Source organism: Prionailurus bengalensis, chromosome A2 (genome assembly GCF_016509475.1).
Source record: "Prionailurus bengalensis isolate Pbe53 chromosome A2, Fcat_Pben_1.1_paternal_pri, whole genome shotgun sequence".
Classification (NCBI taxonomy): Eukaryota; Metazoa; Chordata; class Mammalia; order Carnivora; family Felidae; genus Prionailurus; species Prionailurus bengalensis.
This window is the reverse complement of record NC_057348.1, coordinates 3,752,517-3,776,516: the sequence shown is the minus strand read 5'-3', so window position 1 is coordinate 3,776,516 and position 24,000 is coordinate 3,752,517. Positions and strand designations below refer to the sequence as shown.

The 24,000-nt window shown below is 65.0% G+C and overlaps 1 protein-coding gene across 10 annotated transcripts in view; it reads right to left on the bottom strand.

Annotated features, from left to right (window-relative positions):
• KDM4B (lysine demethylase 4B) overlaps positions 1-24,000 on the bottom strand; it is a 133,942-nt gene that overhangs the window by 20,405 nt on the left and 89,537 nt on the right. For 5 of the 10 annotated variants that reach the window (XR_006298219.1, XM_043586265.1, XM_043586267.1 and 2 more), the window contains 3 exons: positions 11,336-11,532; positions 4,066-4,167; positions 3,481-3,680 (listed from right to left, as the gene is read on the bottom strand). Coding sequence is in view for 9 of the 10 variants with exons in the window: in XM_043586265.1 (XP_043442200.1) it covers positions 3,481-3,680; positions 4,066-4,167; positions 11,336-11,532 (499 nt within the window). In the remaining variant the exon portion in view is untranslated. The remainder of the gene's footprint in view (positions 1-3,480; positions 3,681-4,065; positions 4,168-11,335; positions 11,533-24,000) is intronic. The other 5 variants (XM_043586272.1, XM_043586269.1, XM_043586274.1 and 2 more) reach the window with 1 other exon arrangement.

The window sequence follows — 24,000 nt, the reverse complement described above, 5'->3', positions numbered from 1 at the left end:
GGTGCATCTGGAATTGGAGGGGGGGAGGTGAGCAAATACCACCCCCCTTCCTGGGGTCCACACACCCCGGGAAGCTGATGGGGTCCCAGGGAAGGAGTGGGGAAGAGGCAGCAGACGCTGGAAGGAGGCTGCACGGCCCTTCTACGTGGCCCACAGTTGGGCTGGGGATTCCACGAGTTACCCCCAGAGGACCCCAGAGCCCCTGCTTTAGGCAGCAGCCGTCTCGGAACAGGAAAGCCAGGGAAGAGCCGGAAACTCACGGGGAAAGCGGTCTTGACGGGGCATCTCTTGGCATCTCAAGACCGAGGGAGGCCAGGCCCCAGGTGTCACCGGGATGGGACTGGGCAGGAGCGGCCGAGAGCCAGTGAGACCCCAGGCGGTGGGAGTGGGTGGGATACGTAATCCCCAGGTTAGGACAAAGATCTGTCTGAAATTAACTAAATAAAGAAGACAGTCCTTATCCCCTTGCTAAGCAGTTGGGGAAACCGTCTCAAGTCACAGGTGCGTGAGTGACTACATCTGTCCCCCCCACCGAGGCCCCCCATCCAGCCTCAGGCCAACGGCCCCTCGCGTCTGCTCCAGAGGGAGGAGACGGACCAGCGGACGTGGAGGCAGCTTTGACTCTTCCCAGGAGGCCCCACTGGAACCCTGGTCTCTCCTGACCCTCTGAACTGCTCGGCCAAGGAGCCCCCCATCCAGCCCCAGCTGGACCCGGGAAAGCCATCTCCACTCAGGCAAAAAGCCACTTCAAGCTAAAACCCAGTTCCACAGGCAGCTTGTCCCCACGCACTGGCATCTGGCAGGGTGTCTCTCGTTCAACCCCCGACGGCCCTGACGGTAGGTGAGGACCCAGGCACACCAAGGGGGCATCTCGGGCCGAGTCACGAGTCACGGGGGACAGCCGGAGGCAGAGCGAGGGCGGGCCCGGGGCCCCGAATCCCCACCTCCGTCTCCTCCCGCCCCCCCCCCCCCCCCCCCCGCCGTGCTCTGCCCAGAACCCAGCCCGCCCCAGGGCGCAACCCTGGGAGGACGGCCCACACCGCCTGCCCAGGCCCAGACTGCAGAGCGCGGCCCGCCCAGCTGGGGACAGACCACTGACTGCTCCGGCCCTTGCCAGCCCCGCCAGGGACACCCCACCCAGTCTCCCAACTCCTCGGGCGGAACCCCAAACCGGCCGTATTCCTGGCTCCCCTCTCACTCTCCCTGCAGACCCACGGCCCCCAGGGTCAGAGGCAAACCCCAGAGCCCACGTCTGAGAAATCTTCACCTGCCCAACACGGCCCAGCCTCCGGCCACCGGCCACCTCTCACGGGACGGGTACTCAGTCACGAGCGTTTGTTCGGTCACAGCGCACGCGTGACGGGGGTGCAGGGCCTAGAGGACCCCCTGCTGGTGATACCCATGTACCCTGGGGGCCCACCGGCAGGGAGCCCCTTGGGGCAGCCAGGTGCTCTGTTTCCCCGCTGGCTTCAGCCTTGCTTTCTTCCCGTTATGGGCCAAACCGGCTCCCGCGTTCCCGCTGTGAGGTCCTAGCCCTGGCTGGCCCCGGAACGTCACAACGCGGCCTTACTTGGAACCGTCACTGCAGATGGCGCGAGATGAGGTGCGTCGGGGGGGCCCTGATCCCACAACACCAGTCTCCTCCAAGAGGGGGAAGCGTGGACAGAGACGCGCCCACAGAGACAGAGACGGGGAGAAGGGCAGGAGGACCAGAAGGCGGCGGCCACCGGCCACGGGGCGGGGCCCGGAACAGACTCTCCCTCACAGCCTCAGAAGGAGCCGGCTCTGCCCACACCTCGAACTTGGACTTCTGGCTTCAGGGGTGCTTCGTCCCGGAAGCGTCGGCGGGCTCACGTGCTCCGTGCACAACGCGCCATCCGGCTCGGCGTGTTCTCCGAACTTGAATTAAACGGGACGCAGTGTGTGACACCCGAGCGACGTCGGGGAGTTGCTCCTGGGGCCAGGAGCGGTGGCCTTCCCTCCTGCCACCTGCACGGCCGAGGGGGTGTCCTCGCTCCCGTCCCGTCCGATCGGGCAGCCTGACCTCTGCCGGCCCCTCTCCCTCCATCTGTACTTGGGGAGCACCCGGAAACCCTGCGGGGACCCTGAAGGGGCCGCGAGAGCCTGCGTGGCATTTGGAGGAAACCGTGTCGTCGCATCGGGGAGCTCTCCGGACGCACGTCGCTGCGGTCACGTGGAGGTTCTTCTGGTTTTTTAAGCAGTCTCTGACTTTTCGGTAAACGTCTCGTATTTGCCGCTAGGTCTCCTCCAAGGAGCCAACGCGAGGTGGCTGCTGTCATCCCAAGCAGCGTCTTCTGGAGAATCACCTCTCTCCGGCTCACCCAAAGCCTGGCCAGCCCTACGGCTCAGCCGCCGACCCGCTTCCGTGCAGGTGACCGTGCCCACGCCAACAGCAGCGAAGTCGTCCTCCTCTCTAGTCGGGACGCCTGTCCTCGCCCCGCCCTTCTGGGCCGTCTAACCCCCCCCCCCCTCCCGCCTGGACCGTGAACCTCGAAAGCTGTGCCAGGATGTGTGAGATGCTCCAGCATGGCCTCACCGGACAAACTCCAGTCACACAGGTGCTCTCCAACTGGAGCCCTGACCACCAGCCTGTGTGCGCGCGGGGGGGGGGGGGGGGGGGGGGGGGGGCCGGGCTGCCGTGGCCTGTCTGCCGAGCAACCCCTCGTCCAGGCCCCAGGCTGCGCCCCGGGGCAGCCCCCTTGGATGTCACGTCATCTCTGACACGAGCCATGCGGCATCCCGGTGAGCGTACGAGACGGGCCGAACGGCCAGCCACCAGGAGGGACACCACCTGTCCGAGGTGTGCCCCCCCCACCCACCCAGGGGGGTCCGCCATCCAGCCCGGCCCGGCCCTTCCTTCGTACCCGGGGAGCACCTGCGATGGGCGCACAGGTGGGCAGCGAAAGCCATCAGCAGGTGAACGAAAACGGCCACAAAGCAGCAGCACTGACCACAGCGGGGTGGGGGACCTTTAAAGCGCTCACATGTCACCACTCCACGCCGGAAGGGCCTCAGACGGTGTACGGGGCACGTTTCCGGGACCCCTCCCCAGCACAGCCCCGGGTGCACCCTCACGTCGGAAGCCAGCCGGCCGGGCGAGGGTCCGAACCTGCTGCGCACACGCACGCGTGTCTGGCCTCTGGCCAAACAGCAAGCTGCCCTCTGACTTGAGGGACAGAGAACACGTCCGTCACGGGCCGAGTGCCTGTGTCCCCCCGGCTGGTGCCCAGGGATGGCATCCGGAGGTGCCGGGGTGATGAGGTCGGGCCCTCGCGAATCGAACCGAGGCTGGAGAGCCCCCCTGAGTGTATGTTTCTGTGAGACCCCCCCGCCCCCCCCCCCCCACTGCCGACTGGGCAACTGAACCGGACCCTCCAGAGCAGGGACTCTGCAGGCCCAGCGGATGCTGGCTTTTCCACCAGCCGAGGCTCAGGAAGGAGACCCTCGGCCACAACTGACCTTCTGCGGCCTCGGCCTCCCTGCCCTGCGGTGGCGTCGGCTGGGGCTCCTCCTCTTCCTCCTCGGGGTCGGCCTCCTGTGAGGTCTCCTCCTTCAAGCCGCCAGCCTCCTCCAGGAGGGCGGCCCCGGCGGCCCCCTCCCCTGGGGACTTGGGGTCTTCCGGCTTGGGCTTCTTGGGCTGGCTCCGTTTCCGGTGGGACCTGGGGAGGGACAGTCATCAGCCAGAAGGCCAAGTGACAGGGAGGAGCCCCGTCTGAGCCGCCCCACCACCCAGCTGGCAGAATGGAGCCCCGGACGGCATCCCAGGGGCCGTCACGGGGCCAGCAGAGCTGGCTCAGGGGCAGGTGGGGGGACAGGCCCGGGGGGCCTTGTGGGGCAGAGCGGGTGCTGATGACCGGGAAGGGGGTGTGGTGGGGGGCCGGGGCAGGGGAGGTGGAGGGGGACAGGCCTGGGGACCACGTGGGGCGGAGCGGGTGCTGATGACCGGGAGGGGGGATGGCGGGGGCTGGGGCAGAGCTGCTGTGAGGGGGGGCGGAGGCAGGGTGGCGGGTGGAGATGCCTGCACACAGGGACAGGTGCACTTACGGCGGCCCCGGCCTCCTGGTCTGCTCTTTCTTCCTTTCTAGACTGGCCTTTCTGTCCTCCTCAGTCTTTCTCCAGTGTCTGTTTTCTTTCAGACTAATTTGTCTAGAATGTAAACGTCAGGGAGTTTTTCTCTAGCACCTGTGCTGACTCCCCGGACGCCTCATCTAAGGGCCTGGCTTCGGGCACCAGCCGTCCCCGTCCCCCTGCTCTGTGTCCCTCACTCAAAGGAGCTGCAGAGGCCCCTGCTCGCCTGTCCCCAGCCGGCCTCCGGGGCAGGGCCCAGCCTCGCTCGGGGACGCAGCTCTCTGGGGGCGGCCCTCGGCCCCGAGTGAGAAGTCGCCTGAGGCTTAGCTCTGGCTTCTCGGTGCAAACCAGACAGAATCGGTTATAAAGGAAAAAAAGACCGTGACCAGGGTGGGTGGGCCACCACGTCAGAGGCCAGGGCCTCCCTGTCCGGCTCTGGGGACTTTGCAAGGAGGGGAGAGAAGTGGCTTTTAGGCTGACACCAAGGCGTGTGACGGGCCCAGGAGCAGAGGCAGAGGCTGGGGCGTGGAGAAGCCCGCGCTGGGCGGGCCACCGGCGTCCTGCAGGGGTTGAGGGGACGGCCCTACGGGGTCTCAGACTCAAGGCCTCATCGCCTCCGAGCCTTTCTTCCCTCTCAGTGTCAGCAATGCCGACGGGAGGCTATGGCTGCGGCTTCCCGTCCCCCAGGGGCTCTTGGTCTGGCCCCAGTGAGGTTGGTTTGGACACGGGGTCCTATGGGGGGGGGATCCCTGTAGCGGTCACACCTCCAAGGATCAAAAGGTCACCCAGCAAAGCAGGGCTACCTAACTGGGGCCGGGAGGGGGCCTGGGGAAGCCTTGAGGGCTCCCGATGCCAGGACCCCCACCTCCCACCCAGGGGGTGCCCACCACCGCCCCGCTGTCCCAGGACACGGGCTCCTGACAGCTGCCTCGCCACCTCGCCCCGCGCCTGCGGCCGGCGGGGGGGGGCCTCTCCTGACTGTCCCCTAATGCTGACTGCCCTGGTCCTTCCCACTGCTCGGCTGCCTCGCTCGAGAGCCCCAGGCGATGCCAGGCTGACAGGCCCCGGGTGATGTTCGCACATGAGCCACTCCGATGACCAAAGGCGGGGAGCGGGGAGCATTCCGGGGGAGGGAGCGTCATGGGCGGAGGCATGGCATCACACACATCATGGCGTGCACGGGGCGCTGCGGGGGGTGCGGGGTGGGGTGGGCGGGAGGACACGCGGGCAAGGAGCCAGGCAGGAGGGGGCGCGGGAGCCAGGGGGCCGGGGGCGGGGGGGGGGGGGGGGACGCACTCTACCACCACAGAGCCCCTGGGGCCTCCGGGCGGAGCGACTCTGGGAGAGGCGGGCCCAAGCCCCAGGACAGCAGCACGGCCCAGCTGGCTCTTGTCACCAGCTGCCACCGGAGGAGGGGCATCTCTCCAGGCCTGAGGACGCCGCAGGGCAGGGGGCCCACAGGCGAAGCCCCACGCTGGCCCCGGGTGGCGCCGCTGTCAACTCACCTGGCCTCGGTTTCCTGCAGCTGCCCGGCTCCTCGGCTCCTCTCCTGCCCACCCCCCACCCGACCCCGGAACCAGAGGCCACTCCCAGGGCGGGCCGGGGGGTGGTCCTGTCTGTGCCAGGGAGCCTAGACCTTCCTGGGCCCCCAGAGCATCCTGGACTCAGAGCCCTGGGCGCCCCCAGCCCCCCAAGCACCACCGGGCCTTGGCTAGTGTGGAGACCCCCGGGACGGGTGGCACCAGGCGGACGGGCAGAGGCAGGAGGCCACCCTCTGCGGCGGACTAGGAAAAGCGAGCTGAAGGTCAGCGCGCAAAGACAGCCCTGCTTTGTGAAAACGTCAGCTGGGAGAACTGGTGGCAGCCGGGCGGGGCCACCGGGCACTTCCGAGTCACGCAGTGCGGCCGTCGCAGCGCCCCCCGGGCCGGATCCCCAGATGGGCCGCCTTCCCTGCTTGTGGCGGTTTCTCCCCTACCGCCGCCTGCACGGCCACGCCGCCTGCCAGCAGTCACGCGGGGTGTGGCCATCCTGCCGCCACGTGCCACGTGGCGGAAAGCCTTCCTTCCGTCTTTCTGACTCTGTAGACAGCGTCCATCCACGAGCGACGCAGCTGCCTGCCGTGTGTTCCTTGCCCGCCCCTCCTAGAGTCGGTCATCGGCCCGTCTCAGATGCTTGGCTTTCCAGGCGACCCCCAAGCTCCTGGTGCGGCCTCTGACGCAGGGTGTCCCACACTCCTCGGTGACACCTGGGGGCCTGTCCCCTTGAGACTGCCTTGGACTTGCCTGGGTGGGATCCAGGTCCTTCGATCTGACGAACTTCTTGGTTGATGCCCTTGTTTAGTTGGAGTATATCCTCCAGGAGCTTCCTCAGTAAGGAAGGGAAATTGAGGCTTTAGAGATCTAGAAAGATCTTTATCCCCTTGCACATTGAGTTGGTAATTTTGCTAGGTTCTGTTTTGTTTTTTGAGAGAAAGCGCGAGTAGGGGAGGGGCAGGGAGAGAATCCCAAGCAGGCTCCTCACTGGCAGCGCGGCGCCCGACGTGGGGCTTGAGATCACGAACCGCGACATCATGACCTGAGCCGGTATCAAGAGTTGCACACTCAACCCACTGAGCCACCCGGGCGCCCCGGCTGGGTTCGTACTTTCCGGTTGGAAATGGTTTCCCTTCCGATTTCTGAAGGCCTTGTTCCTTCGTGTGTTGGCTCGTAGCATCATGGGTGCAAAGTCCAATGTCTCTAGGGTCTCTTGTTCTTTACGTGGGCCTGGCCGTTCCTTCCAGAAGCTTCTGGGATCTTCTCTTTAACCCAGAGCTGTGAAGCTGCATAGTGACGTGTGCATAGCGTGGGTCATTCTCGTCCTCTGTGCCCGACTTGGAACTCTGAGAACGCAGCGCTTGGGTGCCAGGCAATGTTCTTTTCTCTCTGCCCAAAGCTCCTGGCAGAGGCCGGAGCTGCTCAGGGAGCCTCTGCTGTCCGATGCCCCCTGTCCTCTGCTCGGCCCCTCGGCTCTGGGAGACTCCTCAGGCCGACTCCCGGCTCACCTCTCCGTCGGCCCGCCTGGAGCCAGGTCTGCCCGAGCTGCGGGCTCCTCCTTGCCTGCAGTCGTGCCCGGGAGGGTCAGGTGGCTGGCGGCTCACCGCTCTTGTCTCTCGCTGGAGAAGCCGACTCGCACGCCGCCTTCTGCCGAATCTCAACCCGAGCCCCGCGACGCCTCGCACTCGGCCTCCAGCCCACCGGAGCCCCCGGCGTGTCTCCCCGGCCTTTCCGGAGAGCGCCACGAAGGCGGGCCCGCTTGCCCGCCCTTTCCTTCCTGCCAAAGTCTGTGGGCACTGCTCAGCAGCCGCCCTCCCTCTGCCGTTCTTGGTCACTCCTCTGGGCTCCCGGCGGTGGTTTCAGGAGAGGGTGGAGGAGAACACGAATTTACCGGCCAGGCCTGACTGGGCGTCCCTGACGTGGGTTCCTACGAACTAATTACTGGGACCGAGTTCAAACACCCACACTAATACTTTCAACGCGGAAGCAGGTTCTTGGGATCGCTGATGGCAGGAGAGGCGGGGTGGGGTCTCCTTCTGGACCCCGGGCCGTGCAGCAGGCCGGGGGAAGGGCTCCTGGTCCGGTCAACAGACACAGAGGGGCCCAGAGCACCCAAGGCGCCAGCTCTCACAGGACCGGCCGCCGCCCGGGGTCTCTACTTCCACAGAGGACCCTCAGGCCACGGCGAGGCCCCCGGGGCCAGCACGGCCGCTGCGTCCGGGCACAGAGCCGAAGGTCCTTCTCCCACCGCCTGTGGCCCCAAGACACCCTCCTCCTTTCCCTCCAGCACTCCACGCCCCCAGGGACAGGCAGGCCCGCGGCACCTAAAGGACCTCACCTTCACGAAACTAACCGCGCTGCGGGGAAGGTGCGTATCACACGCCTCCTGGAACACGTGGTTGGTGCAGAGCGCTTCCGGAAGCGCTCGTCAGAAGTGACAAGGGGCCGAGAGGAGAAGGCAGCGTGTGCACCCGCAGGGGGACCGCTCGCTCGGAACGGGAGGAGGAAGAACACGGAGACGCCGGCCCGGGCTCAGCGCCAGGCTCCACGGGGGCCTGAGGCGCCCAGGCAAGGGTCCTCCCGGTGCTCAGGGACCGGGGGAGGGGGCCTTCCAGCAAGGGGCAGGGAGGTCACGGTTCGTGGCGTGTGTCACCGGGCGGGGTGAACTCACACGACCAGAGTTTGGTGTGGAAGATTAACCCACAGGAGGGCGACAAGAGAGGCCCACATCACTCTCCCGGAGAGGCCAACACCTGGCTTCTGCCTGGAGACGACATCTGGGGTGCGGTGTGGGGGTGCTACCCGGAAGGCCAAAGCCCTAGGGGGCGGCGGCCCGGCTGAGCCGGTCTGAGCAAGGACCACGGACAAGCTGCAGGTGCCAGAGAAGGCGGAGAGGCCGCGTGGGCACTCGCGGGATGGAGGGGGCAGCGGGCAGGAGAGGGGCCCCCCCCGCACCACACCCTTGGGCAGGGGCCCCAGATGGTGTCTGGGGGCACCTGTGGTTGTCACAACCGGGGGTGCTGCTGGGTCGGGGGTGCTCCTTAACCTCAGGATGTGTCCTCCCCAGAGACTGACCTGGCCCCCAGAGTCCCCAGTGTTAAGGGGAGGGGCTCCGCTGTGGGGACAGGGCTGGCATCGCCCCTGGCTTGGGCCGGAGGGTGTTCAGGGGGTGCCATCCCAGCTGGGGCTCAGGGGGGCCGGCACAGCGGGTCGGGACAGGGCACCAGTGGCCGGGAGAGAGTCACACGGGACTCTAAGTGTCACTGAACTCGGGCCGAGCACAGCGACATCCAGCTTGGCCTTGGGTCCCCAGTCAGCCTTTCTGGAGAACGGCCCCCTCAACCAGTGACTTTGAAGAAAGAGAAGGGGATCAGCTGTGTTTTCCATGTTTAAAGGCTTTAAAGACAACTATACCCTTGGGATCACGACTGATCTGTTACTCAGTCTCCCTGCAGGAGTAAAACAGCTCCCCGGGTCCGGTCGGCAGCGAGGAAGGGAGAGGCGCAAGGCAGGAACACTCCAGAAAGGAACAGTGTGGGCACAACACGACACGGGGGCCGACACGGGGGCCAGGAGGGTGAGGCGGCGGCCGAGGCAGCGGGGCTGCAGGGCACTTCCTCTGGCACGGAAGGTTCTGGGCTGGCAGCCCGTGGTCCCTCGTCCCGGGCAGGCTCTTCCGACAGCCTCTGATGCCACTCCGTTCCTGGCCGCGCTGCCTCTTTGCCGGCAATCCGTTCTGTTGACCAATTAGCCGGAGCCACAATCAATCAGCCATTATGCAAATGCACGTCTGGCCTGGGGGGCGGCCTCAGCAAGAAGCTGCTCTTGGCAAAGAACGCGGAGAGTGGGGAGAGGCTGACGGTCGGCCGGAAATCAAAAGGACGGACAACAAAAGAAATCGGAAAAGGGAGACTCACCTTCACAAGGGCTGTCAGGAGCTGCCGGAACTTTCTCAGAGAGAGGGGCCCCGGGGTGGGGGAGACACGCAGGGAGGCTGAGTCTGCCCAAGATTCGCGGTTTCACAGACGGACACGTGGAAACAAGGACAGCCCGGTCGGGGGCAGGTTGTGGACCGGCACGGCCACCCGGCCAGGATGGTTTTCCCCAGAAATAGTTCCCAGGACGTCCCCACAGTGTGTGGGAGTGCCAGCGATGGGGCTCCCCCAAGGAAGGATGTGGCCCAGCCTCCCGGGCCCTCAGCGGCCAGGCCCCAGGGAGACACAGTCCGCTGCCAGCCAGGTCAAGATCAAGCCAGAAGGGACCAAGTGGCTGCACTGGAAAAGCCTTGCTCGAGGCACAGATCCGCCAGCCCCCTAGTTTGGTGCCGCTGAGGGTGAAGCAAGTTCAGAGCACGGTGATATGATACTTTGTGGCAGGTGAAAATGATACGAAATTCCAACCTCAGCGTCCGTGGATAAAGCTTTCCCCGACACATCAGGCTCGCCTGTGTATCGAGTGTCTATCTTCTACAGCGGCTTTCGTGGAGTCGAGTGGCCCCGAGAGACCGGCTGGCCCTTCACCGCGAGGTCCCGGCTCACAGCCGGGGGCCCAGCAAGCATTTGCTGACTGGTCCACGGGCACCAAGAAGGAATCCGGCGGAAGGCTGTCTGTGAGCACTCAGACCCGGGGAGCCCGGGTGCTCCCACAGAAAGCAAACGGACCGACGTTCTGGGCACCAGGCCGCTGCCGGGCCCTGCGGCCGGCTGTCTCTGGTTCCTGGCACCACGCTGATTTCCACCTCAGCCCACACCTGCCCCCCGCGCCCCTACGGCCTCGGCGACACACCAGGAGGGCGCAGTCGTCTTGTCCTGTCCTCCCCCACCCGATGCCAGGCAACGGGCCGGGCAGCGACTACCCTGTCCTGGAAGGGTCCACGCGGTAGAGGGGGGCCCTCTGAGCCCAAAAGGGGTGCAAAGAACTCTGCAGTCACTGCTGTCATCGCGAATCCAAACAGCACGTTTTGGCAAGTGCCAAATGAGCACCCACAGACGCAAAAAGCCCAGCCACGCTAGCTGCCGAGAAGGGACCCGTGCAGCGCCCACACGCAGAAACAGGGCTCTCGCGCCCAGGATTGTCAGGAGAGTGACCGCACGCATCCTCCCAGAGAGGAAACTGTGCGGCCCAAGGGCCAAAGGGCTGGCCTCCCGGGAGCTGGAGAACGAGGGGCTGGAGGGAACCTGAGACCCTGACCACACTGACGCCACCTGCCCCAAGGCCCATCGCCTGTGTTTGGGGGAAGTGGAGGCCAGAGAAACACCTGGAGAAGAAACAGGAGGAGGGCAAGAGGGGGGTTGGAAGGAAAAGGAAAGGAGGGAGGAGGTGGGGGAGAAAGGGGGAGATGGGGAAGAGGGGGAGAAGAGGGGAGTGGGGAGGGGGGAGGAGGAGGGGAGAAGGGAGGGAGGAGGGGAGAAGGGAGGGAGGAGGGGAGGAGGTGGGGAGGAGGGGAGGAGGTGGGGAGGAGGGAGGGGAGGAGGAGGGGAGGAGGGAGGGGAGGAGGAGGGGAGGACAGAGGAGGGGAGGAGAGGAAGGGAGGAGGGCAGAAGGGAGGGAGGAGGGGAGGAGGGAGGGAGGAGGGGAGGAGGGAGGGAGGAGGGGAGAAGGGAGGTCAGGGACAGCCTGCGGCCAGCAGCCCAGTAAAGAGTGAGAGTGGGAGTCACTTACGGTCATCACCCGAGCCAGGCAGGTGCAGCGGCTCGGGCCGCCGGGTGACTCACCTGCGCAGGAGCTTGGCCTTGAGTGAGGCCCGGGAGGCGCTCCAGGTGCTCAGCTCGGGGCTGCTCAGCGCTGTGGGCCGGGTGTGGTCCAGCACCGTGAGGTCCTTGCCTTGCTTCCACAGCTCGTACCGCTCTGGCTGCAGGATGCGCACGAAGACGTCCATGGAGATCTTGACCATGTCCTTCCGGCACGTGCACTGTTGGGGGGCGGGGAGGGGAGACCCGCTGAGCCCGTGGCCAGCGAGCTGAACAAAGGCGGGTGACAACGGCCTGGGCCCTCTCCTCTCTAGAACTGCTACCTTCAGACACGAGATGGTACCTTTCTGTCCCGGGCGGAAGCCGTGCCCTCCAGTGCGAGCCCCTGGCCCGCCCCCGCGGGGTCACAGCCACCGCCCAGCACACGGTCCAGGGACAGGACAGCAGACCCTTTGTGGGGACCTCGGGGTCAGGAGGCGTAGAGACGCAGCTAAGGAGCCCGAGGCCACAGGGGTCTACTTTCCGGCCGCCCAGGTGTCGGCTTTAAGCAAAATCTCCCTCCTGTCGGACACACGAGCCCCCAAGTGGGTAAAAATGCACAAGAAATGCTTCCTAACAGCAGCAACTCCAAAGGTTAGGAAGGAAGAGGGAAGAGCTGTCAGCCCCAAAAGGCCGAGAGCGAAAAAGGAAACACGAGTGGTTCCGAGCAGGTACAGGGTGCCCAAGGACGCACACAGGCCGGTCCCGATCCCTGCCTCGTGGGTTTGGGGAGAGGAAGCCAGGACCCGGAGGCTCAGCAGCCGGCCCCGGGGTGGCGAGAACTCGGACACAGAGCACCGGCTGAGAAAGGGGGCTGGCACGGTGTGCCGGGCGGCCTGGAGGAACGCTGCCTGGGCCGGAGGGCCCTTTGTGTCTGGGAGCTTCGAGCGCTGGGGCAAACGAGTGTGGCAAAGACAGGCTGAAATGGTGTCCCTTTTGCCCCCTCCTCTGCTGTCTAGACCCGTCCCTCTTGGGCCCTGAACGACTCCCACAGGCCACATGTTCCTGGAGCCTCTCCTCCAGGTCACAGCATAAGCCCCGGGGCTGGGCACTGTGCGGGAGGCACGCAGGTGTCCCGGGGACACTTAACACCTCGGGGAGTCACTGGCCAGAAAAGCCAGCCGAAGATTCTGGAAGCTGGGCTCTGCCCAGTGAGCCAATGACCCTCCTCAGTCAGCAGAGGAGGAACCCAGGCAGCCCTGGTCTCCTACTTACCTGCGGGATGAGACCGAGACGGGGCTGGAAAATCATCCTACCGCCACAAGGGAGAGAAACGGAGGGGACACTGGTCTAGGGCAGAGCTGGCAGAGGGCCAGGCAGCGAGCATCTTCAGCTTTGTGGACTGCCCCGTCTCCGCCACAACCTCTCAACTCTGCTGCTGGAGCTCAGGAGCGTCACAGACGAGCACGTAAGTGAACAGAGGTGGCTTCACACCAATGAAACTTGATTTAGGAAAACAGGCGAAGGGCCGGGTGTGGCACAGGTCCTGGTGTGCGGCCCGCTGGTCTAGACTCTGAAGATGAACCAGCCCCCGCAGCAGGCAGCCTAGGGCATCTCGGGGAGTGGGGGGGGACGTGACCCTGGGGTGCTGCACTTGCAGCCACCCTTCGGGGACATACGTGCCCAGGGACACCTGCACATCCACCGCAGCCCCTGTGGCTCGGACTCTGAACTCCTGCCCCTTTCTGCCCCCCTGTCAAATGAACGGGCTTAGGAGAAGCCCGTTTCTGAAACTGTGGCTTAAAACCTATTACCATTTTTTTTTCAACATTTATTTATTTTGGGACAGAGAGAGACAGAGCATGAATGGGGGAGGGGCAGAGAGAGAGGGAGACGCAGAATCGGAAACAGGCTCCAGGCTCCGAGCCATCAGCCCAGAGCCTGACGCGGGGCTCGAACTCACGGACGGCAAGATCGTGACCTGGCTGAAGTCGGACGCTTAACCGACTGCGCCACCCAGGCGCCCCTCTGTTTCCATTTTAAACAACGTCTCGCCCTCCCTTTACAACCGTGTCGCCGTCACCGCCGCCTTCTCAACGGAAACGACGGCGAGAAGGAAGAGAGCTAACTGCCTCCCCTTCCAAGGGTCCTCGATCTGCCCCGGAAGCAGGGAACGTGGAGGACCCCTGATCTGAGGTGGGCGCCGTGGGGCTGCAGAAGGGGCTCCGGGAAACTTCCAGAGGAATCTCCTGCGGACCCAGGCCCCACCCCCCACTCCTCCCGGGGCTGGAACCGGGAGCTCGGACTCGGGGACAGCGATAACCTCGCCACGGTGAGCAGGAGGGACCATTTGTGGACAAGCGATTCCCAGCAAACGCAATTCGTTTAATGAAAAATTGTGCAGGAGAGAAGGGCTGGCGGTATAATTTGGCTTCGCAGTGGCGGGAGCACAGATGGTGCCCGTGTTTCAGATTCCTGGCCCGGCCGCAGCCTCCCCAGAGTCACCATCAACAGCAGCTTAAGGGATTTGTATCGAGTGGCTTTGCAATCGCTTCTCCTTAAGTAATTAGAAAAGGCACCTGTGTGCAGCACGGAGGGGGACACGTGGATGTGCTCCACGGAGCACTGCCTGGCGGCCTGGAGTCCGGCCCGCTTCTGGCCACGGTGGGGCTGGTCACCGGCGGGGGCGGAGAGCGGAGCAGACGGGCATCCGGGGAGCAAGCAGCGGGACCCAGGGAGGGGATGACAGCCGCTGGGATTCAGGACACGGCCACGTCACCTCCCCGGCGGAACAGCCGGGCTCGGGAGCAGGTGCCACGGACCCACGGGCTCCCGTCGGCCCACCACACGGGGAGACAAGGCTGCTAAGGCCAACGAAGGGACCTCAGCTCTTCCTCACAAGCGACTTCCTGGGGCTGAACGTGCCAGCCCCCCAACGGCCCCCGTGGGACCATCATACACCGCTGTTTCGTTGTGGCCAGCGGGGAGCACGCGCAGAGGCTCGGCGTTGCCGGGGTGACCGGGAGGGGGCTGGGGCAGGAGCTTCGGGCAGCCTCTGAGCAGGGCCCGGGGCGGGAGGCCCGGAGCAAACGGCCCTATTCGTTTTCGTTCTCCCCCTCCGGCCCCCATCCCTCCCCCAAACCCTCTGGGACACGCGTTTTCAAGGATCTGCTGGAGTCACTCAAGCAGACGGTCTCTGCTGCTCTCGCATCAGCTCCCCAAGTTAGCGGCCCCCCGTCGGCGCTGGCGACAGAGAGAGCGTGTTTGCTGTCACACGGCTGTCACGGGCTGGCCGTGTCGTTAGTTTCCGATGAGAAATGGGGCGCCGATGCGGGGGAGGAGGTCTGAGGGGCCCCCTCCGGGTCCAAGCCCTCCGCCCCAGGGCCTCCCGTACCACGGTCAGGGCCCACAGCCCTCAGCCCCCAGAACCGGGCGTGGAGGGGCTCTGCGCGGAGCGGGGCTCAGTCACTAGCACGCTGAGTGGCACCTGTCCTGCCCTAATCAGCCAAGGCAGGGTGGCTGGGGATTGCATCAGTGCCAGGCGGGGCCATCTGGGATCCGAGGAGGAAGCGAAGGCAAGAGGCGGGAATTGGGGTGGGGGAGGCGGGGAGAGGCTCACTGTGGCACGGGGTCCCCCCCGCTGCCAGCCTCCACCAACGGTCTGTTCCCAGACAGCTGCCTGACCTGCAGGTCCCCACCCTGGACCTGCCTGCCTTGGGGTCGGCCTCCCGTCCACGCGCAGGCTGCCGCGCCTCGTCCCGATCCTGGGCTCCCTGCCCCGCGCTGGGCCCGGCACCCGTGGCTTCGGCCTGTGCCCTCATACCCTCCATCGGCCCGCGGGCAGCCAAGAGGCACAGTGTGGGCTGGGGCAGGGTGGACACCGCCCATACCCGCGGGCGGAACCTGGTTCCCTGACGACGCCTCACATCGAGAGGGGCCCGACAGCCTGCCTCCCAGAGCCGGGTTGTAGCTAATTCACGCGGTACATGCGGTGGCCCTCCCGCAACACAGGCAAAACGCGTGCTGCGAAACGACAGCAGAGGAGAAACAGTACCCCCCCCCCGCCCCCGCGAAACCAGAACCCCTCCGAGAACAGGCCTGCCCAGCCTGCCCCGACCAAGGCCAGGCTGGTGGGGACAGCAGCCGCCAGCCCCGCCCCCTACCCCGAGGGATCTCACCCAAGGAAGTGAGAAATCCAGACAGAGCCGGGCTCGACTCCAGAACTGTAAGCAGGCTGGTCAACAGTCCTGGGCAACGAGATAGGTCCACCCGTTGGGCCAGGACACCATTTAAGTGGCAGAACCATCCTCAGGAGAGATCCGTCATCTCAAGAGTCACGCTACGCGCAATCCCAAGTACACGGAAGCCGCCATCACGACCAAAAATCTTCAGAACAAGCCAAGGACGTTCGTCAAACACCTACCGGGGCCCTTTCAACCGTGGGGCCCAAAGACCCGCCGACCAAGCTGCTTAGTTTCCTAAATCTCTTTATTGGGCAGGTGTGTCCCTTAAGTCGAGGGTGGGCAAACGCAGCCCCCCACCTGTGCGTGAATAAAGTTTTCCGGGCACGCGGCCGCGGCCACGTCTGTGCGGGCACTCCGACGGCAGGGTGGGGCCGTCCCACACAGACCTTGTGGGGCCCTTTATAGAAAGCGTGCCGTCCCTTGATGTAGGGGGCAGGGCGACCTTTATAGGTAGCCTGAGGCCGAAGGACCCGCGGGGGAGCCACCACAGACTCCGTGCTACGGACAGAGTTGTGTCCCCCCCGCCCCCGCCCCAAGTTCCCGTGTTGAAGCCCCAACCCCTAACGCGACTGTAAGCAGAGACGGGGACGTCAGCAGGTAACTACAGTGAAACGGAGTCCCCTACTCCCCGCCCCGTCCTGTCGCCACCTCCTCCACGCGAGGGTCCGGCGAGAAAGCAGCCGTCCACAATCTGCCAGACGGCTCTCACCCGAGCCCAGCCCCGCTGGTCCCTGGTCTCAGACGTCCAGTCTCCCCAAGTGTGGGGAACCCGTTCCCACTGTTTATAACCTCCCCCCCGCCCCGCCCACGGTACTTCATTACAGCAGCTCGAGCTGACCAAGACGGACGTCCTCGTGAGGACTTACTGCGGTCCTGGTCTTCATACCGAGGAGAGCAGGCTGCACACCCCCTTCCATCTGCTTCCGGAATCCAGCTCTCGCCGGGTGCCAGGAAGCGCCCGGAGCCTGGTGCCCAGAGGCCTGGCCTCAGGCTCCGTCTTCTCTGGGCCCCCTGCCCTCCATATCTGCCGCCCGAGCTGGCCATTCACCGGGGAAACATACCCGCCAGAGCCCGAAAGGGCCTCGGAGGGCCTGGCAGGACCCGCCCCGTGCTGTCCGGGGTCTCTGAGTCCCCTCCTAGTACAGAAAAACGGCAGAAAAGAGAGGCAGAGAGCTGTCGGGGCGGGTCTCTCTCCTCTCCTCTGGGGTGGTGGGCGTGCGGGTGGGGTTTTGTTCCCGAATCAGTCCCAAGGTGCCACACCTACCAGCAGAGACATCACACGAGGCCCAAGTCGCGGGAGTGGCTTCCCCAAGGGACTCCCGTCACCCCGGGGCTGGCGGCAAGCCGCCTGCAGCCTTCAGAACAGCTGACCCGGTGTGGACCTGTGCTTTACGGGCCTTTAACTTCCTGAGGCTTTAGGATATTTAAAAAGAGAGGCACCAAGGTTCGAATCTGCAACGCAAGCCATCAGAAGAACCCAGAGCAAAAGGGTCTCGGACTCGCAGCTCAGAGAGAGCCCGTCTCCTGCGTGCGGACTGCTGTGCGTCTGAGTTACAGGGACGAAGGGGTCAGGTGTCGCCGCACGCTGGTACCTGCCCTCAGCAGCTCTGGCTACGATGGGGCGGGGATAAAAACGCGTGAGGAGACAGGTGCACAGAGGGCACAGCAGGGCCCCATCCACCCTCCCTGGTCGCTGGGAGCACTCACCTACTGTGCCCTCTCCTCGTCCGGCCCCTCCACATAAGCACCCTGGGGGAGGGCCAGGCCGCGATGCCTCTGCGCCCACCCGGGGACTGAGTCTCACGGACATCTCGCCAAAGTCCCTGAGAGCACCGGTGGGGGAGGGGAGGGGGTGGGGGGAGAGGAGAGAGAGAAGGCAGGAGGGCTGGGGGAGCAGGAGCCCAGCCAGGGCCCCAGCTGGTCCCCAGACACAGTGCCCCCCGACATGGAGCCTTCTGTCCCATAAGCACAGGCCTCTGTCACCCCCAGGGGATGACTTCTGTCACAGAAGGCCGGGGATCTTGAGAGCACCAGCCAGAGGCTCAACAAGAAGCACTCTTGTCACTTCCAGATGACAAATGACAAGAGTCACGACCGTGGAGTTTAGGGGCCCCGGGCCTAATCTGAGCACGGCGCCGGGAGCAGGGAGGCTGTCACCCCAGGCTGGAAGCCTGACACATCAAACAGCCTGACGTTCACGCGTAGGTCTCCCAGGATCTGCTGCGGGGTCCGAGGAAAATGAGAAAACAGGACAGGGAGGAGGTCTGCCGCCGCTTAGCAGAGCAGGGGCCACAAGCGGGGACGAACAGGCTTCTTCTCCCCAGAGCGTGACAAAATAGAAACTGGCATATCGTCAGGCTCAGCGCGGGTGGCCCTCGGGGCCCAGCAGCACTCGGCTCGGGCTGTGTGGGCCGGGGAGGACAAGGGACAGGCCCCTGGCACTCAGGGCACGCGGTGGCAGGGACTCCCAGAACCACCACCAACACGAGACCCTGATGATAACCGAGCTCTACAACCTTGACGCCGGGTCTCCCTCTCTGAGCCGTAAAGCGGAGTAAACTCAACCTTTTCACGGGAATGAACGTTAACGCCCGACACGACTTAGAGGATCTCATGACGTGGCCCTCCCGACGGCCTTCGCCAGAGCGCACAGAATGCTGCCCAGCCACGTGGGAGGGCGGGCTCAGGTCTGAGTCAGCAGGTGGCAGGCGGCCAGCGACCCGTGGCTCCTCTGGGACTGGGCGCCACACAGGCCCCTCCCCCCCCCCCCCCCCCCCCCCCCCCCCCCCCCCCCCCCCGCTCCCCATCACCGCCAAGGACACAGCCGGCTAGGGAGCGCGCTGGAGTCTGTGCGGCCGGGTCCAGGGTCTCCTCTGCAAGCATTTTGCCAACTATAGAGAAAGCGTCAGCCCGCAGGCCCAGAAGTACACCCCTACATCTTCCTCGGGAGGCTGGCGCCACGTCTGGGCCACAGAGACGGGGAGGGGGCAGAATGTCATTACAGCAAACCCTTCTTGGGGGAGGCCGGCCGCGCGCCGCAGGGGTGTCAGATGAGCTGATGCATGCAGGGCCCCCGGCCCGGGGCTGGCAGAGCAGTCGGCGCATTTCCGCTCCTGGAGCGAGACCCCCGCCTACTCCTCCCGCCCCTCCCCGCGCCGCTCATCTGGCAGGAGCCGGGCCGCCCAACTGTTTCTCTGCATCTGAGTCCCACCATCCGAGGACTCACCCTTTCCCAGCCACACCGATCCCGTGCAGAATGACTGAAAGCAAGCAAACCGCTGTGCTTTTGGCAACTGCAACAATAAACACACCAAAAGCGAGACCGTCCTCGGACGCTGTTTTTGCAGAAGGAGAGCTCTCTCCTGTGCTGACTCCACCAGCGGCCCTGCCACACGCCTCCGCAGCCTGTCCTCAGTGACCTCAAAGCCACTGTGGCTCCTGGCCTGCGGGAGCCCCGGGGTCCGCACCCCCCTCCGCCTCTAAGCCTGGGCCACGCGTTGCCGGTCTCCGTGGGCCGGGCTCCAGACGCGACCTCCCAACGCTGCTTCCGAGGGCTCCACCGGGAGCAAACACGCAAAACTCATGGGCGGAGCTTGACCGCTCCCGACGGACACGGGGCCCTGAATGCCTGCAATCGGAAGGGCCGGGGACCTGCCATGTCCAGGTTGTTTCCAGTCTTCTCCATACTTAGAAATCCCCATATACCGGAGTGTCTGGGGGGCTCCGTCGGTTAAGCGTCCGACTTCAGCTCAGGTCATGATGTCACGGCTCTTGAGTTTGAGCCCCGCGTCAGGCTCTGGGCTGACTCCGGAGCCTGGAGTCTGCTTAGGATTCTCTACCCCTCGCCTGCTCTGTCTCTGTCTCTCTCTCTCTCAAAAATAAGTAAACGCTAAAAAACCCCAGAATCGGCCCCTTAAAAAAAGAAAGAATCCCCCACGTACTAAACTAACGGGATGACAGCGTGAGTGACCGTGAAGTTCACTTCCCTCAGCTGACTGTGCTAACGGAAACCACCTCCGTGTTTCTGGAGGACGGGATGTGATCCCACTCTTCTCGTCCGGCTCTCCTTACCCCACGTGTGCGCAAGTCCACGTCCTTTAAGAGGCGGATTCTGACTGATTTTTAATGTGTCTTTATTTTTGAGACACAGAGAGACAGAGAACGAGCAGGGGAGGGGCAGAGAGAGAGGGAGACACAGAATCCGAAGCAGGCTCCAGGCTCCGAGCTGTCAGCACAGAGCCCGACGCGGGGCTCGAACCCACGGACCGCGAGATCACGACCTGAGCCGAAGTTGGACGCCCGACCGACGGAGCCACCCAGGCGCCCCGATGCAGATTCTGATTTAAAGCAACCGCTCAGCACGCCCCTCCTGGCCCTCCCACCACAGAACGTCTCGGCTTGTCCCCAGGTAGCAGGGAGGTCATGGAAGTAAAGAGGGTCACCTGCGGGGATGGACGCCCGACAACACGTGAGACCAAAGTCACCACCACACTAACGCGGGAACGTCCGTTTCGCAGAGGAGGGGAAATGGGGACTGAGGCTGCCACGGCCAGGGCACGAGGCCAGCAGGCGCCCAGGTCCCCTGAGGACCTCCCTGCTGAGCGGGAAGACCATGCTGGCGGAAGTCGGGCGGGGGAGGGCCTGGGGGGGGCACTTGGCGAAGGCTCGCAGGGCTGCACACGCTCCATTCGGACCCGAGGGTCCCGCCGCAGGCCGACAGGGCTGGTAGCCTCAGGGGAGGGCCTGCGTTATGACCCCAGCTCCTCTGGCCCCCCAGCTGCCCCATTCGCTCCCAGCATCCCTGGCCCGCCTCACGCTCTGATCTGTGCTGGGCCCCCCGTGGCACGGCCGTGGCCACAGAAAAGGTGGACACGTCACGGCAGGGCCGCCAGCCATCAGAAGAATGCCGGGCGCCCTTGTTGGGGGCTCCAGCGGTGGGCGGTCTGGGCCGGGGCTGCCCCAGGACACCCGGGCGGCCCTGGAAATGACCGGAGTGCGCGAGACAGTAACGAGGCCAGGCTGCCTCAGGGCCTGACGAGTCCCGTTTGCCGCACTTCCCCCAATTTAAATAGCACTGAGCTTTAATCGGAGGCCACCTCTTCTGAAAAATCGAACAGACATCAGAGCCCGCTCGTGTGAAAGAGCGAAACGGGACAGAGAGGACGCGCTGCCGGCCTAGAGGGGAAAATTATTAAACACGGTTCGATGAAATCATCGACCCAAACAGCACGCGTGCACGGGGACCCTCGCACTTTCCCGCCACAGGAGCAGGAGCGGCACCAGCTCCCGGGCCTCCTGACGTCAGGAACTGGGGCGGAGCTTCGCCAGGGCCCGGCGGGCGGGTCAGCAGCCAACGGCCACAGACAGACCAGCGGCCCGCACGGTCCCTGGCGTGCACGAGGACGGGGCACCCTCAGAAGCGGCGCACCCCAGGTGGTGAGGCCGGGCCAGCGAGGGCCGTCTTCCGGCCGACGGCGCCCCGTCCCTGCAGAGCCGGGTGCCCGAACCCGCACGCCGCCTCCGCCCTCTGCCCTCTGCCCGGCCAGGTGAGGGCCAGGCACGCTCCTTCCAGAGCACTCGGGCTGCTAGGCACTTGGGGCCACAAAGCGTTAAACGCCCACCGACGGGGGCAGAAACCCCGCCACGGAGCCCACATCTGCTCGCGATGGCTCACAGACGCCGCGGCCCCTGTTTCTGATGTAATTACCAGCGCTGCAGCGAGAGACATAACAAACCAGTTCATTAGGAAATCCACTGGAAGCTCTCAGAAGCGCTTCATAAACAAAACAATTAGGTGCACGGCTCCCGGGGCTCCCCTCGGCCCTCGACCGGGGGCTGCTTCCCGCACGCCCCACAGCCAGCCGGGCCGGCAAGGTCGCTGGCCTTGGACGCAGCACAACGCGGCCCGGCGAGGCCGGGGCCTCAGTGGCACACCTCCTCCGCTTTCTCTGTAAAGGAAACCTCACCTGTCGCTGTCCTCTCTGGGGCCCACCTGGGTGACCTTGGCCCACCAGGACGGCCCGGAGAGTCTTCCTGTCTGTCTGCAGCCCGGGGCCTCCCGTCTCCCATTCCAGCCTGCTAATGCCAACGACCAACACGGTGATACTAACAGACTGGGCGCTCTGTGCCAGGCATGCTTCCCCAGAACGCTCCCACCACACTGACAAAGGCCACAGAGGACACCATATGCGGTCGAATCCGAAACGAGACGACCGAGAGGCCTGGGGGCCGTCCCGAGCTACCGCGCGACTCTAACACCCAGAACTTCTGCACCGGGAAGAGGAGAGAGTGACAGGAAGCCCCGGGGAAAGAGCGAGGGAAAAACGTATCTCACACAGCACTTTTCCGTGAGCCCCGCGCACCTGCCTGTCTGGGGCCATAAATCACAGGGGCAGCGAGGCGCAGAAGGGCAGGTGCCCGGCCCCACCTCCAGCCCTGGCGGGTCGAGGCTGCCCGCCCCGGCCCTCTTCCTCACGCCCCCACCCTCACCCCGGCCCTGCCTCCTGCCACCTCCCCTCGGGCTCCTGGATAATCGCTGCAGCAGACCGCATGCTCCCCACACAGAAGGCACCCGATCCACGCAAGGTGGGTCACGGCTGACGGTAACGCAGACAAAGGCGTCCCCGGCCGGGGCTTCAGAAGAGGCCCCTCCCCCTGTACGCAGTGCATCTGGGGGGCCCGGGGGCCCTCTCCCCTCTTCCACACTCCACAGAAGCCGCTCCCCCGCTAGATGCTTCTGGGGGGAGCCGACAGTTCCCGGGGAAGCTGAGCTCTCGGCAGGCGGGTGGCCCAGACAGCTGGCGGAAACCCAGGCTCCCGGCCGTTCAAAACGGGTTCTAAATCTCTCTCGCTCTGTTTCATCTGAAGTCAACTTGTGCACCTGCCTCGTGGGGCGGTCTGCGATGCCGGCACCACCTCAGTGGGGGAGAGAGCCCCTTGCCAGGCCTCGCCCAGTGCCGCCCACCGCGGGGGCAGTCGGGGCCGCGCTCAGCTAATCCAACGTGGCGTGCGGCCCCGTGGGGCTAATTCGAGCTCAGGCCTAGAAGGGCTGGTGCGGGCGCGTTTATCTTCTCCGAGTGAAGCTGGTGCACCCCTCTGACGTCCCCCAACAGCAACCCCACTACAAAGCCTGCCCGTCTGAGCACGTGCCCAGGGAATTCCGCCCTTAGAAACGAAGCACAGGCCTCGGGAGGCGAGTCTGCCGCCCCCGCCGAGCCCCGGACCCCAGCCAGGAGGAGGCCACCAGCCTGTAGAGACGCCCTTGGGTGGGGAGGGGGTCCCTCAACAGGCGCACGCCTCCAAGTGGGGGGAGGGAGACGGGAAGGGAGCGGGCGTTCTGGGCCCGGCCCGCTTGCTGCCGTGACCTTGGCAAAGTCACTTCACCTCTCTGGTCCTCGCGAGGTCGCGAGGTTCAGAGTCACCTTGAGGCAGGGTGGTGCCATCGGTAAAGCTGGAGATGGAGACAGAAAAGAAGAGAGACGGAAGGAAAGGGGAGACAGTGCTACCTCCGAGGAGGGGTCTGGCCGAGGAAGGGCAGGGCTCAAAACAGACGCGGCAAGGGCTGCGTGTGACCCTGGAAGGGTGGGGGTGGGGGGGGTGGGGGACAGGCCCCACACTCACTCCGCGCGCAGGCCCCGTAGTGCCCTGGGGTCCCCGGGGCCCCCCGCCCACCTGTCACCCTCTCCCTGTAGGTGCAGCTCCCTCCGGGACCCTCAGCACAGCAGCGCTCAGGATGCTGAGTCTGGCATGTACCTTTCCCCGCTCCCCTTGTTTTGGATCCGGCAGGGGAGAGAGGAAGCTGGGGCTCGAGCGACCCAGTTCGGTGTCCAATTCCCCTTTATGAAACAAACCAAGAGAACCACCGGGAACACGACGACAAACAGCCCAACCTTTCCCCTCCAGCGGCTGCAGGGCATTTACGGAGGAAGCACCCAGGAAAGGCAAGACCACTCCCCCCTCCCCTGGAAAGCTACGCTTGTTTTTCCAAAAAAAAAAAAGAGTTGTAAAAAAAAGAAGGAAGGAAGGAAGGAAGGAAGAAGAAACACGTTGAGAGCGTACGTTTTCGAGGGACCCGAACTCCACCACGTCGAGCTAACATCTAGCAACGTTCGGGCAACCCCCACCCCCACCCGCCCATCCATCCATAGAGCGGGGTTACGAATGTTTCCCTCAAAGTGCCCGGCCCCGTCCTTCCGCCTCGCCGGGGCGGGTGGAGCGGGCAGGAAGTCCCCCCAGCCCTGTCCCTGTCATCGCTGCTCCCTCCTCGGAGTCCCGGCCCTGACCCTTAGGGACTCAGCGGTCTCCGCTCGCCCTGGCCCCCCCAGCTGCGTTCTCCTTAATTACACAAAACCCTGGCCGCTCGTTGCTGGCAGTGCAGTGGGTGGGGGCCATCCCCCTCTACCCTCCGGCCCAGAGGGAGGCCCCGTCCTGCGCCCGTGAGACCGGAAGCCAGGGGCCTCGGTGACG